General features: G+C 40.3%; 2 protein-coding genes and 1 long non-coding RNA gene across 4 annotated transcripts in view; 1 reads left to right on the top strand and 2 right to left on the bottom strand.

The window, feature by feature from the left end:
* The first annotated feature begins 4432 nt into the window (after positions 1-4432).
* Positions 4433-8506, top strand: grem1b (gremlin 1b). The gene is made up of 3 exons (XM_080414968.1): positions 4433-4578; positions 6754-7036; positions 8040-8506. The coding sequence occupies exons 2-3, from the start codon at positions 6755-6757 to the stop codon at positions 8376-8378; spliced, it is 621 nt and encodes a 206-aa protein (XP_080271094.1). The 5' UTR covers positions 4433-4578; position 6754; the 3' UTR covers positions 8379-8506.
* Positions 8507-12006: 3500 nt separating this feature from the next.
* The window catches only part of LOC308075251, a 497190-nt gene continuing 489708 nt past the window's right edge, over positions 12007-19488 (bottom strand). The window contains exon 2 of the long non-coding RNA XR_013932182.1: positions 12007-14879. This is a non-coding gene — a long non-coding RNA (uncharacterized lncRNA). The remainder of the gene's footprint in view (positions 14880-19488) is intronic.
* The window catches only part of LOC308075243 (formin), a 79896-nt gene continuing 72414 nt past the window's right edge, over positions 12007-19488 (bottom strand). The window contains exons 16-18 of one of the 2 annotated variants that reach the window (XR_013932181.1): positions 15934-16015; positions 14645-15352; positions 12007-14593 (exon numbers count right to left, since the gene is read on the bottom strand). Coding sequence is in view for 1 of the 2 variants with exons in the window: in XM_080414961.1 (XP_080271087.1) it covers positions 15308-15352; positions 15934-16015 (127 nt within the window). In the remaining variant the exon portion in view is untranslated. Of the gene's footprint in view, positions 15353-15933; positions 16016-19488 lie in introns of both variants that reach the window. The other variant, XM_080414961.1, reaches the window with a different exon arrangement.

Here is a 19488-nt window from a genome sequence, read left to right as displayed (position 1 = left end):
ATTTAATTGTTTTATTGCAACAAACACCAATCAAGAATTAAAAAACAAAAACAGATAGTTTTTCTGTGAACAATTTAGGCTATCAAAGTATCTATGGCATTGTGTTATGTTACGTAACCATGAAAGAGTAAGAACAGCCCTGTAAATTTGACTACGCCACATTGGGAGTTTCACACCCAAGGTTAAGGTAGCCCACACTGAATTACAACAGAGGTTTGTATGTGTAAAGAAAGGGAGCAGAGACATGCTTCTGAAGATGACAAAAGTGTATTTATTTTAAACCAGACACTATTAAAGCATAGAAGGGGCCCAAGAGCCCTCCAGACAGTCGCCTCAGGTTCACACAAGAAATAACAATTAAAAACTAGTGGCAGTTGGAAATACAATACAAAATAATTTAAAACAAGTCTAAAAAATTGGTAAAAGCTGAAATGGAGCTACACCTATAAAACAAAACAGTTAGTACAGATTTACAAAGGCAATATTTCTGCATATACCTCAGGTTACTAGGTACATATAGAGGGGACACCCGAGAAACATAGGACCATCTAAAATAAATACAAAGGCCTTAACTCAAAAAGTGCTGAAGCAAAAACAACACACACCTTGCTCAGACAAGCCAGTACATACAAAGAAAGGCCAAACAGGTATTGGTGAATGGGCACCAGGCTTTATAGGGGAGTGTCTAATCAGTGACTAATTACACCTGAGTAATTTGGGGCGTGGAGCCAGCCCAGAACCCTGAATGAGGACAAGTCCCCCTGTTTCTGTACATCCATGATCAGGGTTCATTATCACACAACAACTGAGATTTGTAAGCGCAAGGTTCTTAGTTTGATGCCAGCGCTTGGAAAATGTTCAGTCTGTCCCATTTGGTTGAGTATTTTGTTGTCACTATCAGCATCTTCCAAGCTGCTGTAGCACTGGCCATACTTGTGTCTGTGGTTTATATGCACAAGGTTCTTAGTTTGATATCAGTGGTTTGAAAATGTTCTGACTGATTGACTTCCAGACTTGTATTCTTCAGAATGAAGCATATGCCAACAAAAACACTAACACCTCAGGCTAAACACCAAGCAGTGCTGGGCTGCACTGGTCACACAGGTGCAGTCAATAGAGTGCCTCTTGCTCAAATTCAAAACACCCTTTTCCGAATCAATATCTATATAATGTTCAACATGCAAAGTTTGGCCATTTTTGGCCAAAAGATTTGGTGTAGAGGGAAACATGCAGTGTAGATGGCTCCCCCACTTTTAAAAGTAGCACTACACCCCTGGCTATGGGTTAAACATGAGAGCAGTTCATTCTGCCCTTATTGGTTTGGATGAAGGACTGTTGTTACCGGTTAGATCCACAAGAGGGAGTCCTACACTCATTCTTTGATGGCAGCACAGCACACCTACATCATTGACTAACATGCACACTTGTACTAATAATAATAATAATAATAATAATAATAATAATAATAATAATAATAATATCCTGATCCTACCGACTAATAGAACCAAAGTGGTCAATTGGTTATAGTCATAATAAAGAGCCAATTAGAATAGGCTGCCACTTATTTATGGGACTCATTTGAACACATTAATTTGATCCATTCTGAATAGGATGAGTATAGCACATTATTTGGGGCTTGGTATCCTTCATTTAATTAAATAAATAACACGTAGATCCAGTAAAGTCATTTTTCTTAGAGCATAATTATAAACAATAATTTTCGGGGTGAGAGGTCAACATCATATCACTTTAGATATTTTTACTCACACCATGTTGAGAAGCTTTGCATGTTTTTGATGTGTAAGAGAGAAGTTCTTCTTCACATCTTTATGGTTCTTGTCACAGTAGCCTATATAGTGACCAGTGGTGGAAAAAAGTACTCACATTTTTTACTTAAGTAAAAGTATCAAAACTGCAATGTAGAAATACTCTGTTACACGTAAAAGTACGGAATTCAAAATGAGTACAAAGATATTGGTATCAAAATGTAGGCCTACTTAAAATACCCCCCAAAAAAGTAGAAAGTAGCCTATGCAGAATGTCCCATTTCACAAGTTTTAAAATGTATACATTTTATAAAAAAATACATAATCTTTTGAAAATAGCAGATCTACAAGCTCACAACACCCAAGGCATTGTGAGCTTGTAAGTTGTAGATCTGCTAATTTCACAGTATTTATCTGTGGAAGTGGAACCGAGTCAAACTGAATTAATGCATCAACTCCTATATTCCAAGTGCTTGTCAGGGTGGAGGGTTGAAATACGATTATTTCGGGGGGTCCCCAGTTGAAATATGATCATTTCGGGTGGTCCCCAGTTGAAATATGATTATTATGTATTTATTTATTGTGTGTGGGTGTGTGGGGGGGGGGTCCTGAGTTCAAATATGATTATTTCGGGGGTTCACGGCCTGAAAGGTTGAGATTGAACCACTGTCCTATGCTATAGCAGACAGGACGTTATAAGGCCGTATAGCCATGTGTTTAGCAGATGTTTCTTATATGGAAAAGGATGTTGCTGCAAAAGTTAAGTCACTAACATTTTCACTTTAAAGTAGGCTACAATATACGAAGTATAAATGGTAGCAGTGATGGAAAAAGTAGGCTACTCAAATGTTTTACTTAAGTAAAAGTATCAATACTGCAATGTAGAAATACTCTGTTACAAGTAAAAGTCCGGTAATCAAAATTTTCTTGAGTAAAAGTAGGCCTACAAAAGTATTGGCATCAAAATGTACTTAAAGTACCAAAAGTAAAAGTACTCATTATGCAGAATGTCATGTTTCACAAGTTTTCACATGTATAAAAGTCTTTTGAAAATAGCAGATCTACAAGCTCACAATAAGTCACATGGCATGCATTGTGAACTTATATAGATCGGCTATTTTCAAATGGCCGAAATGTATATAGGGCTGAAGTGGTTAATGTTTTGTAATAATAATCAAAATTTACAAATAAACTAGTAACTAAAGTTTTCAAATAAGTGTAGTGGAGTAAAAGTACAATATTTGCCTCTGAGATGTAGTGGAGCAGAAGTAAAAGACTAAAAGTACTGAAAATTGGAAGTGCTCCAGTGAAGTAAAAATACTTCAAAATTGTACTAAGTAGCTACAGTACTTGTAAAGTAAATGTACTCAGTTACTTTCCACCACTGGCCTAATAGTAGACACATTATTTAGAAAAACGGTGTAAATCCGTATAATCACATAGAATAGGCCTATATGTCCTAAATTCGAAGTTTTTTTTATACCATTCCTAGTTGAATAGAATTGCTGATGAATATGAAATTATTTAATGGTTAGTCCTAACTTGGAGCTTATTAGCCTACATTTTTGTATTTTTATAATAGCTTTATTATTGCCACCAATTTCAGTGGAACGGTTTGATTGTAGCCTAGGAGGTTATGTTCGTTTTAAATAGCTGAAAGTTGTTGTAATATTTTAAGTGTTATAATATATATATATATATATATATATATATATATATATATATATATATATAAATAAATAAAATGTTTTGTATTTGTAGGCCTACTGATGGCTGCTCAGTAAATGAACTGAGCTCGCGGTTGGCCCCATGCGCTCTTAATTGGTTCATATCATATCTGTTACAGAGGTCAGGATACAGCCTAAATACATTAGAATAACACACATTTAAAACATGACATAATAATGTAGGCCTGTATGTCAAAGAAACCACACTTGCATAATTCTCTCTCAAATGATATAATGATGCGATAAAATGGTATAAATAACGGCTCCTTCTGCCTAAATGACGGCCAGTGATCGATGTCTGTGACGCTGACTGTTTGAAGAAAAGAAAAATCCAGACATGCCGTTTAAAAAAATTTATAGGACTAATAGTAAGGTAGGCTATAGCCTAGTAGTGGTTCTCAAACTTTACGTCAAGGACCCCCAAAATGAACTGCACTTGGGGAATGTCACGTAGACGTATCTAAATCTTGTTCATAATTCTGTGCTATCATCATGAATCCAACTTTGGGCCTTTTACTTGTAACAGACCATTTTCTTTACATTGTGGTATTGATACTTTTACTTAAGTAAAAAAAAAAAAAAAAAATAGTAGGCCTACTTCTTCCATCATCACTGCATGCTGTGCAGTGTTTTCTTGAAGTGGGTTCACAGACAGGGAAGAGTGTTGAGGAGGAGGAGGAGGAGGAGGAGGAGGAAGAGGGCGGATAGTTTTGATTCCACCCCCCACCCCCCCCCCCCCTCCACATCGACTCTTAGCCAATGATAATGTAGAGGGATGGTGTTGTGATGTAGAGGCACATCTCAGCTGGCAGACATTTAAAAAGGAGACAGTCCGGCGCTGGAGCAATTTGTATTAAAACCCCCACCAGCCTCCCTCTATGGATGGATCCCGCTGGTCTCCCTCCCACCCAGACACCCACCATCAGTCCCATCCAGACACCCACCATCAGTCCCATCCAGACACCCACCCCATAGCTCCTCTGTGGCCGTGGACAGTCCACGTTATCGGCTATTATCTCACTCCTCCTCGGAACCAACTGGATCTCATCTTATTTGTGGCTATTATACGTGGATGCTCACAACAGGTTAGTGGATTTGGAATACATATATATATATATATATAGGCTACTATCCGGGAGCATGACTGTCTTTAAGTGAAGTCCGTTGAATTTTGATTGGATTTATTGTTTATGTTTATGTTTATTCAGCTTTCAGCATGATCACAGATGTTTAAAAAGACAGGTGCCATTAAAAACACTGAATTACTATGCTGATTACAATGATGAAACTTCAAATCTAAAAAAAAATGCAATTGCCCATCTAAAAATCTAATAACCTAAAACACAAATATTAGACGTCATAAGAGAAAAAACGCATGTTTACATGTTTATCAGAGAAACGTCAAGGATATAATAAAACACCACAAAGTCGTGAGACTCATTTCCATTGAGTATTAGATCAAGTTCAGTATTAGGCTTCTCCCTGGAAAATGGAAACAAATATTATTTCAATTAATTGAATAGACTCGAACACGACCATGGTCACTAGACTAGTGACCATGGTCGTGTTCGAGTCTATTCAATTAATTGAAATAATATTTGTTTCCATTTTTCTAATTATGTTGACTACTAGTGACACTAGTAGTCAACATAATTAGAAAAAAAGGTTATTCTAATATTGGTTTATGGTTGTATATGCATGCGTATTAATAATAACTAATAGGCTGGTTGTATATCCATGCGTATTGCGTAATCATGCAAGTGCGAGGAAAGACCGCATGCTCCAGCAGTCAGAACGTGTCAATTAGGAGATTATTAATTCTACATGATATCCTCGTTCTGTCCATTTAAGTCAATTAAAACTAGTTATCACTGTGCGTAATTACGCAGCGTAAACCTTTGGGTTGTTGTTGTTGTGTGTAACACAGTGGTTCTCGGCGGGGGGGTCCCAGGGGGTCCCCAGCTAGATGATTGATAGTCAGATCTTCAGTTGTATTGGTTGGTTATTAATGGTTAGTTTGATCGGTTTCACTAGTGTTATCTCCATGATGCTCAGAGACAGTAAGGGAATTCTGGACCAAATGACAGACCATACCCTATCGCAATGGTTCTCAAACCTTTACATTTCAAAGTATCCCCTTAACTCTGACCGTATACAAATGGAAGTGGAACCAAACGGACCGTTAGGGTCCGTTTGGTTCCATTTGTATACTGTCAGTTACAGACTTGTAAGGGTCTATTTACAACCCCCTAAAGGAACCCTGTGGAGTCCATGGAATCAACTTTGAGAACCACTGCCCCATCGGACCAAATCATGTATTGACAATTAAAATATTGTGGTCCCAGCCAGAGATAAAACATCTAGTCATAACAGGGTGTCCTTGAAATCCAAAGGTTTTTGAACATGTCTATAGACACTCCAACAGTGTTGAAATGGTTTACAGATTAATCAGAATACCAAAACCCTCGCCCCAAAACACAGTCGCCCCAGGCAAATCCGGCGACCTCGGAATGGTCGCCACCTGGTATTCCTAAACGTAACCTAAAACTATGCCTAAACGGTTTTGGCATAGTTTTACTGAGGTTACATTTAGGAATAAGGTTAGGTTTCGGCTAAACCTAACCTTATTCCTAAACGTAACCTCAGTAAACTATGCTTAAACCTAACCTTATTCCTAAACGTAACCTCAGTAAACTATGCCTAAACCTAACCTTATTCCTAAACGTAACCTCAGTAAAACTATGCCTAAACCTAACCTTATTCCTAAACGTAACCTCAGTAAACTATGCCTAAACCTAACCTTATTCCTAAACGTAACCTGATTGATTGATTGATTGATTGATGTACTTTATTTAGTAAGACATGAGAACAGTAGGCTACATGGAAGTACAAATTCACAATACAAGGTCTACTAAACTGGAAGACTCATAAAGCACTAAGCTTGTTTAAAATGAGATCCCCATGCACACAAATCATGATACATATAAGAGACAGACAAATATACACACTAATATACAGAACGTCATACAATCAGCTTACAGGTTACTGGTATGAAGTAAACTATGCCTAAACCTAACCTTATTCCTAAACGTAACCTCAGTAAAACGATGCCTAAACCTAAACTTATTCCTAACCTTATCGTCAGTAAAAGAAATACAAGAATACAAGAACCGCGAGGTTCGGGGGGGGGGGGGGCGAGCTTGTTTTGGGGCGAGTCTTCCGGTTAGGGCGATTAATCATTCCCTTATCTGTCCCAACAGGATGGCGAGCTCAACGCGCCTCCTCTGCGGCATGGCTCTCATCCTGGGCCTGCTGTCCTCTCCCGTGGACTCCAAGAGGAACCGGGGCTCGCAGGCCGGCGCCATCCCTCATCCTGACAAGAACAACCCGAACGAATCGGAGCAGCAGCCTGGGCCTCCTCCTCCTCCTCCGGCAGCCGGAGGAGGAGGAGGAGGAGGAGGAGCAGGAGGAGGAGGCTCGTCGGGCTCCTCCAGGCGGAGGCATCAGGGCTCAGCGGCCGTGCCGCCATCAGCCGCCGAGGAGGTAGATTTCCCTTCTCACACATCAGTGCATCTACGGCAATGCCCCCCCCCCTGCACCTCAAAGAACCCCTCGCCCCAAAACCAGCCACTCGAAGCCGCCGCTCTTCCAACACCAACCTTCTCCTTGTCCCCAACACCAACCTTCTCCTTGTCCCCAAAACCAACCTTCTCCTTGTCCCCATAACACCAACCTTCTCCTTGTCCCCAAAACCAACCTTCTCCTTGTCCCCGGGCCAACACAACCTTCTCCTTGTCCCCAACACCAACCTTCTCCTTGTCCCCAACACCGACCTTCTCCTTGTCCCCATAACACCAACCTTCTCCTCTCCTTGTCCCCAACACCAAGCTCCGCACCATGGGCGACCGGGCCTTCTGCCATAGAGCCCCATGCATGTGGAATGCCCTCCCTGAACACCTGAGAGCACCACAGTCCACTGATGCCTTTAAAAATTGACTAAAACCCTACCCTTTTGCAAAGTATTTTCTTAATCATTCTTGGGTCTTTTTTGCCCTGTTTTTACCTATAGTTTTAATTTGACCCTTTTACTTTAGCCTAGTAGTTGGGTCCCATGTAATTGTTTGGTTGCCTATGCTGTTTTTGTGCCATGCTTTTGCCTTTTAAACCCTGTAGCACATTGGTTCTCAAAGTGGGGTCCCATATTTTATACTTTGGCTATTCAAAAATAGCAGATCTACAAGCTCATGTCAGTGCCACACTATGAGCTTGTAGATCTGCTATTTTTGACATTTTTTGACTATATATATTTTTACAGCCAACATTTGTGACTCAAATTTTTGCTTCTGGGGGTCCCCTGGAACAAAATATTTCGACATGGGGGTCGGGGGCGGCTAAATACATATCATTTTGGGGGTCCTTGACATGAAAAAGTTTGAAGAACCACTGCTGTAGCACTCTGAGAGATCCGCAAGAACGTAAAGTTGCGTTATACATAAAAAAAAATCATTATTATTATTATTATAATTATCATCATCATTATCATTAGGTGCTGGAGTCCAGCCAGGAGGCGCTGCACGTCACGGAGCGCCGCTACCTGAAGCGCGACTGGTGCAAGACGCAGCCGCTGAAGCAGACCATCCACGAGGAGGGCTGCGTCAGCCGCACCGTCATCAACCGCTTCTGCTACGGACAGTGCAACTCCTTCTACATCCCGCGGCACGTGCGCCGCGAGGAGGGCGCGTTCCAGTCGTGCTCGTTCTGCAAGCCCAAGCGCTTCACCACCATGACGTTCACGCTCAACTGCCCCGACCAGCAGCCGAGCACCAAGAAGAAGCGCATCCAGCGCGTCAAGCAGTGCCGCTGCGTCTCCATAGACCTGGACTAAAAAAAAAAGAGATATGTTATTAGCTCCGATCTGGAACCTCTCCCTCCTCCGCTGTGTGAACCGGAATGGGCACGTTTTCCTTTTTTTTTAACGCACGGCACTCACTCACATACCAGCAGTGGTGGATAAAGTAGGCTACTCTCTCTTTTTTTTTTTTTACTTGAGTAAAAGTATCAATACTGCAATGTAGAAATACTCCGTATTTAAAAGTCCGGAATTCCGAGTTTACTTGAGTAAAAGTACAAAAGTATTGGTATCAAAATGTACTTAAAGTAGCCTACCAAAAGTAGAAAGTACTCGTTATGCAGAATGTCCTGTTTCACAAGTTTTCAAATGTATAAAAATCGTCTTTGTGAAGCATTGTGAGCCTGTAGATCAGCTATTTTCAATAATAATAATCAAAATCTACAAAGTAACTAGTAACTTCAAATAAGAGTAGTGGAGTAAAAAAACAATATTTGCCTTTATGAGATGTAGTGGAGTAGTCTAGAAGTAAAAGTAGCCTACTGAAAATTGGAAATACTCCAAAAAGTACCTCAAATTTTTACTTAAGTAGCCTACAGTACTTGAGTAAATGTACTTAGTTACTTTACACAACTGCATACCAGTAGCCTAAATCGGACTGTTTATCGGACTGCACGACTGTTATTATACCACCATGACGTTCACGCTGAACTGGAACTGCCCCGACCAGCAGCCGTCCACCAAGAAGAAACGCATCCAGCGCGTCAAGCAGTGCCGCTGCGTCTCCATAGACCTGGACTGAGAGAGAGAGACATAGAGACAGAGACAGAGAAGAAGAAAGAATACAGGCTACACACACCTATCTCCATCTGGGGGATATATTCTGCCGATCCGCCCGCGAGGACCATACATAGACAAACAGACTACACTAGACTTAAAGGGGAAATCCACCCATTTTCAATATTTAACTATGTCATTAATATAGCATAAAGGAGTTGTGTGGAAATAAGAAAAAATTTTAAAAAAAATTAACATTGCAAAAAAATGTAACATTGCAAAAAAATTAACATTGCAAATTACACTGTGATGACTCATCATGGTGTAATTTGCAATGTTAATTTTTTTGCAATGTTACATTTTTTTGCAATGTTAATTTTTTTTTTAATTTTTTCTTATTTCCACACAACTCCTTTATGCTATATTAATGACATAGTTAAATATTGAAAATGGGTGGATTTCCCCTTTAAACATTATGTTTGCCCGGGACCCCAAACTATAGTGAAAAGAATGGGAAAAAAATAGGAAAAAAATCATAAAGGGATATTCACACACCACACGACCCACGAAAATGGATCCACGGCGCGACCAACAAATGGGTCCCCGATCCACTGTTTGGGAAACGCATCCAGTGCGTCAAGCCGTGCCGCTGCATCTCCATAGGACTAAAAGAGCTATAGATGAGGTCCCGCTGCGTAGAGTGCTTCTTACCTCTTTCCGCACATCGTATCCAAAGAGTGAAGGTATTCCCCCCTGCTCTCAGATGTTTGACATTTTAGCGGTCAAGAAAATCAAAGCGACGGGTTGAAACAAGCGTTTAAATCGCTTTTTTAGTCAGTCTGTGGCCAGTCAACCCCCCGTCCGCATGCGCTGTAGGCTGTAGTCTACTGCTCCCGTTAAGGTTGCGTTGGGAAAACACGGCCACAGGCTGACTTAAAAAAGCGATTTAAACGCTTGTTTCAAACTGTCGGTTAAATTTTCTTGACCGCTAAAATGTCAAACATCTGAGAGCAGGGGGGGGGATACATTTATTTTTTGGATAGGAAAAAGGTAAGAATCAACAATATTGACCAAACTATAGTTGAAATAGTCACCATAGTGAAATAGTGAAAATAGCAGATCTACAAAGCTCACAATGTCATGCTTCGCGCCATGTTGTGAGCATGTAGATAGGCTATTTGCACTACTTCTTTAAACATTTGTTTTCTAATTTATGGAATTTCTTAGATTTTTCCCTTTTTTCAATTTATTCGTGAAATTATTTTGGAAAATCGTTGATTTGTCTTTTTATTCATGAAGAATGTTGCTTTTTTTGGTTTGGGGGGGTTTATAAAAAATGTGAAAATGTGTCCGTGACCCACAAATGGGTCAAATTGGGAAACAGTGGACTACATGCACTCATGTATCTTCTTACAGTGTGTGGACAGATCAGATCATGCGAGTTGTAAAACAGACTTTCAACATTTCAAATGTTTTTTTTCTCACCAAACTAGAAAACGAGAAACATTGTTGCACGGGGATCTGAACATGGGAATGGGGATGAGTTTTTACGCATGGCACTCACTCACATACCAGCAGTGGTGGAAAAGGTACACATGTTTTTTACTTAAGTAAAAGTATCAATACTGCAATGTAGAAATACTCTGTTACAAGTACTCATTATGCAGAATGTCCTGATTCACAAGTTTTCAAATGTATAAAAATCTTTTGAAAATAGCAGATCTACAATTAAGCTCAATGTGAGCTTGTAGATCGGCTATTTTCAAATGGCCGAAATGTATATAGGGGCTGAAGTGGTTAATGTATGTTTTGTAATAATAATCAATATCTACAAAGTAACTTAAAACAATTGTAGTGGAGTAAAAGTACTATATTTGCCTTTGAGATGTAGTGGAGTAGAAGTAAATATACTGAAAATTGGAAATACTCCAGTAAAGTAAAAAATACCTCAAAATTGTACTTAAGTACAGTACTTGAGTAAATGTACTTAGTTACTTTACACCACTGCATACCAGTAGCCTAAATTGGACCGTTTTATTTAAGTAACTTGCCGTTATGGGCAAACATAACCCCCCACCCATTGTGACATGAAACTTCCAGTCTACATGTGTAATGTTGTAGTAGTACGTGTTTATATAATGATTGCTTAATGGGTAGTTTCCACTATGTGGAGTATGATGGACCAGTGGCGATGTTATTCAATGTGATGGGATGCTATGACATGTTAAGTGTTCTTAATTGATTCCTGTTGATTAATGTCCAGTTGGCTGGACATAAATATATGTGCAGGGCTATTTTTTGTACGTTGATGCCCTCTCGATTACATAAATCGTTATCAGGCAATGCTCTTTTGAAGAAAGCGTACAATGTACATGTCTTGGTTTAGGCCTATATAGGACGTTGTTATTAAATAGTTGTAAAATGTAAAGCCACTACCATTAATGTTACCGATTTATTTTCTCGGAGTAAGTGTATCTTGGACAAAAATAAAATGAAATAGGCTAGTCTGGATGGTTGTGGATATACTGTACTGCTTTTATTAGGTGTCAGCTATAAGGTGCAACAAAGTGCCTAAAATGAAAGAGATAAATCATCTTTTGTCATTTACGAATCACCCAAAGTATCAAATAAAACCATATTGCCAAGTTTTCTCTTCCCTTGAGTCAACCCTTGCTGTGATTTACACGTTTATAGCTTTCTTACGTGTTGGAAATAGCCTACATTTATTATGAAAGTACAGACATTTACGAGGAGAGAGGGGGAAAGAAGAGATTACTTGCCGTCCCGAAAACGTTTCCAACCTCTTGGATCGACGTCATTCAGGTTCTCACTTCTGTCAGGATTCAGAAAAAAAGGCTATCTAAAGTCCAGTACTTGGCAATGTGGATATGTTTTTACACCCAAACATTTATTATGACAAACAATATTCCTTACAGTATCAATACATGTATTTATGCTTTGGGATGTATGGAGCACAAGTGCATGCACCTATAAACCAATTACATTTTCTGCCTTAATAATCAAAGGGGTTTCAGTTGTGAAAATCCCTTTCCCGCAGTGGAGGGAAATGTTTTCAAAAATGAATCCATAAGGCATTGTGCATTTGTTATGATATAACTTATCTTGGCCTGTTCGTTTTAAGACTTGCTGTCAAATTATCCACACAAAAATGTTTCTTTGTTTTTTAATAGTGATCCTACATCTAAAAATAAATCTCCCAAGACTCAAGTCTCTCAGATGAATATAATCACCTTTATTTGGCTTAACCGGCTCTGTGTGTATAAAGTAGGCTAGACAGAATAGAAAAGTTGTGTCAACACATCTTTCCATGCATGGAATACTCCATCCAAATGTTTCTTTTAAGAGTTTGTAGGCTAAATCCATGTTTGAATCCATTTCTTTGATGTTTGTACTCTCGAAAACAATTACATAAAATGATAAGAGCACCTACACAAGAGCTAGATGGACATTGGACAGTATAGGCTGGAACAATTTCTAGATCAGCTTCAGATCAATGTGTTTTTTGGAACACATTTAGGGTCAAACATTTGAAGGTTGTGAAATATCTCGTCTTCACACAAAACAAATGACACAAGGGAAAGACTTATAGGAGGGTAAAGCTTAATTTATAGTCCATCGCACGCTGGTGTAGCTTGCCGACAAGTTCAGTTATTGTCGGTAAGCGACACCGTTGTACATAATAGGCTATAAATTAGGCTTAAGACTAATAAAAGGTGCAGTCTCACTATAGATACTATCATAACCAACCCTGTGTCTGATATCAAAGCTCACAGATTTTCAGGTGATATGCTTAATTGATTCTAATTACACAACAAAAAATAACTCTTATCCATCTAGCCACATGCAGTCTAAACAGAAAATTAAAAAGCACCACTGACTTCTTTGTATCTGCTGTTCAACCTGCAATTTGAGTTCTAAAGTAAATAATTGGGGATACATCTTGGCATTAACATTCAAGTAACGTCCACATGAAAGAATACCTTTCATCCGTCATCTTCTTCAAGTCAGTTGCAGCAAAACTCATATAAAAATACGCCCTCAACGGGAATAAAGCTGATGGTTTTTGGCATAAAATAAACCTTTCTTTACATAAATAGAGGCTTATCCCTAAGCACCCAGGGATATTATTGTTTTGTTCAACGACGCTTACATCTTACATAGTGAAAATAAAACATTTAGTTCAATAAATATACTACAGCTCTCTTAAAAAGTTAAACTAATCAAAAAGGATGTTTTCATCATGAGTCGGCACAATTCATACATCTTATCATTTGCACGGAAATCATATTGCATAGGAAAAGAGGTGCCAAAAAGTGCAATACATCTGAATTATGTACACGGTTACCATAATGGGAATGTGGTATAGCTATAGCTACTACATACAGCTGTTGACACACAGGAAAGTGCAGAGGACCATGATATACAGAACATATGACAAGAACAGCATTCATTAAGACGGATTAACAAGTCTATATAATATATGCTTAATGTACTGGATAGATTGCTACTGGGCCAACTACGATCTGTCATTTTCTCTCCTGGTTATTTGTTCCTCTAGGCTTTGAGCGTGAATGCCTGTCTGTGTGTGTGTGTGTGTGTCTGTGTGTGTGTGCGTGTGTGCGTGTGCGTGTTCGTGCGCGCGTGCACACGCACACATGTTTTTGGGGCCTAGGCCAGCAGTCTAACACTGTCTGGCGCTCTCCCAGGAGAGGTCAGTCTGGTGCAGTATACAACAGAACATACTCACCAAACATCCACCTAGTGATTAGCACGCACATGATTTCATTTCATGTACAATGTGTCTTTCATCTGGACACACAGCGTGGCCCAGATCATATTCCTTACAGGCCTATATCGGCAGATCATAACGCACGCTCCCCGCTAACTCTGAGACACAACATGAGACGTATTTACATGACTCGTAATGAGCCATGGTGGACGGAAAGCTGTTTGTTAAAGAGAACTACATTGGCTATTGCTTTCGAACGGTACCTCTAATAATTCTTGGAATACTGCCTTCTGAGTTATCGGTTCTGTCAACAGTGACATTCCTTTGCGCAAACATCACCAGACAGACGTATTTGTTTACATAACACAGCTATAACACAGACTAGTGTGCAGTATTTGCATAATCTAACTATGAAGTTTTGAATATACATTTACATTTAGTCTTAAACGCTTGTCTCACGTCGAACCTCTACAGGAACGAATAGGTTTTTCAGCTCTGAGAGGACATCCCACGTGAGGCCATGACTGTGGGCATGTCAGCTGGAATGGCTGTGAACCCAGCTGATCCCACGTGACCTTTCACAAGCTGGGCACGCCAAAGGTCACGCCAGGCTGAATGAATGAGGTCGACCTTTGAGCTTTAGGACTCCCGTCACTTCGGCAGTGTCAGCCGTCGCATCCCCGCTGCAGGCCGACGAGGCATCTTCAGAGGAGGGGTTTGTACCCTAAAGGGCCCCATGGGGCCGACGAGGCATCTTCAGAGGAGGGGTTTGTACCCTAAACAAGGGCCCCATGGGGTTGGAGCAGTTCTTCCTCCAGGACGAGGGGTCCAGCCTGAGGGAAGCGACCCGCACAAAGTGCATGTTTTCTGGGGAGGTGGCAGAAGGGGAGGTGGTGGGTGTTCCTTGGTCAGTTGGTACCGGAGTGCTTGTGTCCGGTCCAGGTTACGGCAGTGGGTCTCGTGAGGGTCCAGTGAGGTTTTTGGGTGGGATTCCATTAACCACTTAAATCCTACTATATATACTTCGTTGACCAGGGTCCCCCAGGGCTCTATGCTTGGTGGTCCCCTGATTCTTTTCCCTTTACAAAGAAACTCTTCTCTGAAAATAGACGATCTATAAGCTCACAACGCATCACAACGTGACACCTTGTGTGGGCTTGCAGATCGGCTGTTTTTGCTGAACGTTCGCCTATTTTCTGCCAAATTATGACCCATTATGCCCAGAATAGGGATGCTATGCTAGGGTTCAAGTGGTTATAAGGGGCACTGAAGGCGGTACACTACACTATGAGGTATGGATTTGGGTCAGAGGCGGGTGGGTGAATGTAGGAGGGATGAAGCCAGCAGACGTTCCTCACACACGCCATCTTCTCCCCTTCTCTCCATCCGCCACCAGTCCCTCCCCTCCCTCCACTCACGCGGTCACTCATCGTCTCGCTCAGCTGGAGGACACGCTGGCTTCCTTCTGCCGGAGTCTCTCTTTCTGTTGGGAGAGAATCCAGAGCAGTGGTGGAAAAAGTACTCACATTTTTCATTTGAGTAAAAGGACCAATACTGCAATATAGAAATACTCTGTTACAAGTAAAAGTCCAGAATTAAAAATGTACTCGAGTAAAAGTACAAAAGTATTCGCATCAAAATGTACTTTAAGTACCAAAAGTAAAAGTACTAAAATGTTTGAAAATAGCAGATCTACAAGAGCTTGTAGATCGGCTATTTTCATATAGCCTAGGTATAAAATAGGACTAAAGTGGTTAATGTATTTTTCATAATATCATAATTTATATCTGCAAAGTAACTAGTAACTAAAGTTTTAAAATTATTGTAGTGGAGTAAAAGCACAATATTTGCCTGTAGTGGAGTAGAAGTAAAAGTATTGGAAATTAGAAATAATCAAGTAAAGTACAAATACCAAAAAAATTATACTTAAGTACAGTACTTAAGTAAATGTACTTAGATACTTTCCACCACTGATCGAGAGTAGGGTCAAGCTTCCATGAGCACCGTTTTCAACTCTAACAAGGTAGCGGTTGGTTTCTCTGCTCCGTGTCCTTCATCTCTTACCAGACTGTTGGCGTTGGTCTTCTTGGTTTCGACGCGCTTCTCCGCAGTGATTTTCTTGATGTTCTCCTGAGCTTCCTTCAACCTATACGTGAAGAGCAAAAAGGTTCAGCCCGATATCTGTAAGGGTTTGTTACATCAACTTTCTATCTCAAGGTCTTGGAAATGGGTCATGAATAGGAATCTGCTATCACTCAAATCGAGAGGATCATCCAAAAGTAACTTGTCGACACAATAGAGCACCGAAGTCTGACGTAATTTACACATCCTACCTGGTTCGCGGTTTTCCACCCCCATTCTGAATTCCCATAGACGTCTTTAATATCGCGTCAAGTAAGAACTGTGTTCCAAAAATAAACAAATGATCCTGGCGGTTTGACTCTTATGTATATGAAGCATCAACTGACGGTGAGAAAACGATAAAGTTACTTCCGCCGAATTAGTTTTGTAAATTTCTGCCAGAAACAGACTGTATCAAATGTAATTGACTGACTATCATAAACGATACAGAGCCACCTCCCTGACAATATCGCAGAGACAATTCTTATATGAGACGATTCTAAGATGACCCAATGTTATTCTCCATAGAGAAATTACTTTACGAACCAGGGGATGAACGAGTGACGTCAGGACTTCAGTACTCTATACAGAGACACAGGAGAGTCAGCCTGCTAATGAGGACCTTCTCCTCAGGCCTGTCCTCACTCTAAAAACACTAACTCTGCAGTATAAGCCTTGGGGCAAGCATAGAAAATGCACCACACACAAAAACACACACGCACACACACACACACACACACACCACGGCACTGACCCCTCAGAGTTTGTGGCTAGTGAAAGCCCCACCAGTGAGCGGCGGGGTGGAGTGACAGTGGGTCGATGAGATAATGAGGCAGCTTTTAAAAACACTGGGCTTTTATGAGTGTGCAAACAGTATTTAAAATAAAGTTAATTGTACATAAGCACAATCAGCTGTGGGTAATGTGGGACGTGATTACCCAGTAAACAATTAAGAGAGAGCACATGGATTCACGGCAGCGCCGCGGAATCATTAAGTTCTCTGCAGAGAGGGATGCCTATGACAGTAGGCTATACCAACGGTATCATGGACCGCAAAACTGACTTGAACATGTCAGCGCTTATGAAAAGTCCATAACATGCACCCACATCATGCACTCTGTCTGACCCAAAAAGGAGGCATGAATGATCCACTCAGGTTACAACACCAAAGTGTCGCAGCATTCTGGGTGGTCAGTTAGTGACAGTTCATCTCATCGCCTCTGTCCTGCTTAGTTCACCTCAAGATAATCATGTCTGACTTATAACAGATATCTGTTGAAAATCAGCTATTTTAACTACTTAAAGGTAGTGATTTTCTTTGGTTAAAATAAGTGTTTAATAGCTCTATATTCTCTTATAGTACTCATTGCTATAGAGTGTTTGTTCAGTAACAGGAGTCTCCTCGTCTCTCCAGCTCTTTATTAAACAGAAAATGCATTTTCAGTTCAGTTTCATTTCCAATTTTATCCAATCAGGATAGAGAACTCAGTCAGGATATAGGTTAAAAAAAGTGCAATTGGAAGTGATGACACTAAGAAATCAAATGATTGGACTGGAACACTATAAAAATGAAGCTGATAAATGGGTACTTCCTCCTGATTGGCTGAGATTTTGTCACCTACCTGAAAATGAATATTCTGTTTATTAAAGAGCTGGAGAGACGGGGAGACCCCCTGTTACTGAACAAACACTCTATAGCGATGATTACTATCACAATATAGTGCTTTAACCTTTTAACCAAAGAATATCACTTACCCTACCTTTAAGCCCTATATTCTTTGACTGGAGTTCCCAATTTCGTCTCTCTACACAAATTCTCTTTGCCGAAAATTGCCGATCTACAAGCTCACAACGAGTTGCATTGTGACACGTTGGCTTGCACGTAGATCGGCTATTTATGCCGAATGTTTTCCCCAGAATAGGGACGCTAAGGTTCACGTGGTTAATATAGAAATAGAAAACGAAATATAGCAAAGAATTAGGCTCATGTCTTCTTCTCCACGTGCAGCACTGCATCACGATGCCGCTTAACAGTACTACCATGACCAGTGGTGGAAAGTTACTAAGTACATGTACTCAAGCACTGTACTTAAGTACAATTTTGAGGTATTTGTACTTTACTTGAGTATTTCCATTTTCCAGTACTTTTACTTCTACTCCACTACATCTCAGATTCAAATATTGTACTTTTACTCCCTTACAATTATTTGAAAACTTTAGTGACTAGTTACTTTGTAGATTTTGATTATTACAAAACATACATTACCCACTTATACATTTCGTCCATTTGAAAATAGCCGATCTACAAGCTCACGATACGACGCATCGTGAGCTTGTAGATCGGCTATTTTCAAAGGATTTCGTACATTTGGAAACTTGTGAAATGGGATATTGTGCACAATGAGTACTTTTACTTTTAGTACTTAAGTATATTTTGATGCCAATACTTTTGTACTTTTGCTCAAGTAAATTTAGAATTCCTGACTCTTACTTGTAACAGAGTATTTCTACATTGCAGTATTGATACTTTTACTTAAGTAAAACATGAGTACTTCTTCCACCACCGCCCATGACGGCACACAGAATTTTTACGGCCACCCGGGCCCCCCTGTCCCCCTGCTAGTTAAGCCAGCCGGCTGCCAGGAGGGCCCGCTGTCCCTCGGTGGGATGCCCCCCGATATGTCGCCTCGGGTCGGGGGGGGGGGCGTCATAAATTCAGGCCCAGGCTTTCAGACATGGGAACCAATGTCTTGGCCCTGCCCGTCTGCCTGCTCTTTCTGGAGTGACTTACTGAGAAGCTTCATGGAGAATTTAGTGTTCGATTCGGCTGTGTGTTTGTTTGAGTTGTTAAGCATTGTGTGTAAAGACAAGGCCAGACAAACAGCCTTGTGGCTGAATCACATGGTGAGCGTCTGTCTTTTAGAGTTGGAGTGCAGCTGTCAACATTGGCTCCAAACTCCCCCATAATTCTTTTTTTTTTTTTTTTTTTTTAAACGACCCAAAGTGGCACCTTAGTGCATGTTTTTCTTGTTTCGTTTCTAAATTAACCTCTTGCGTTCCACTGGACATTTATAGAGCTGTCCCCTCATGGTCAAAAAATCGATTGCGTTTGTCGACCAAGAGTTTGTTCGCTGATTAACCCATTAAGACCTGGAACTGTGTCATTTTTAGATTTGAGCTAAAAAGCCTTATTTTACACTTTGGCTATTGAAAAATAGCAGATCTACAAGCTCATAGCGCGGCATGAGCTTGTAGATCTGCTATTTTTTTTAAATCGTGAAAATGTGTGCAAATCTTAGAATATATATATTTTTTTTTAAGCGAACATTTTTAACTCAAATATTTGCTTCTGGGGGGTCCCTGGAACGAAATATTTTGAGATGGGGGTCCGCGGCCAAATACATATACATTTTGGGGGTCCTTGACATGAAAAAGATCATGAGCACTACTGATATAGAAAGTTTTTCCGAATACTGTTGGGATTTAGGAGGCATGTAG

This window comes from Gymnoscopelus braueri (assembly GCF_963280865.1).
Source record: "Gymnoscopelus braueri genome assembly, chromosome: 19".
Lineage (NCBI taxonomy): Eukaryota > Metazoa > Chordata > Actinopteri > Myctophiformes > Myctophidae > Gymnoscopelus > Gymnoscopelus braueri.
Note: the sequence above shows the minus strand (reverse complement) of the source record. Positions and strands in the feature narration are given on the sequence as shown.

Bases quoted from the DNA above. Each gene is read 5' to 3' on its own strand.
- grem1b (XM_080414968.1), top strand. From the start codon at position 6,755: ATGGCGAGCTCAACGCGCCTCCTCTGCGGCATGGCTCTCATCCTGGGC. The intron at 7,037-8,039 runs GTAGATTTCCCT...CATTATCATTAG, and splicing joins CGCCATCAGCCGCCGAGGAG to GTGCTGGAGTCCAGCCAGGA.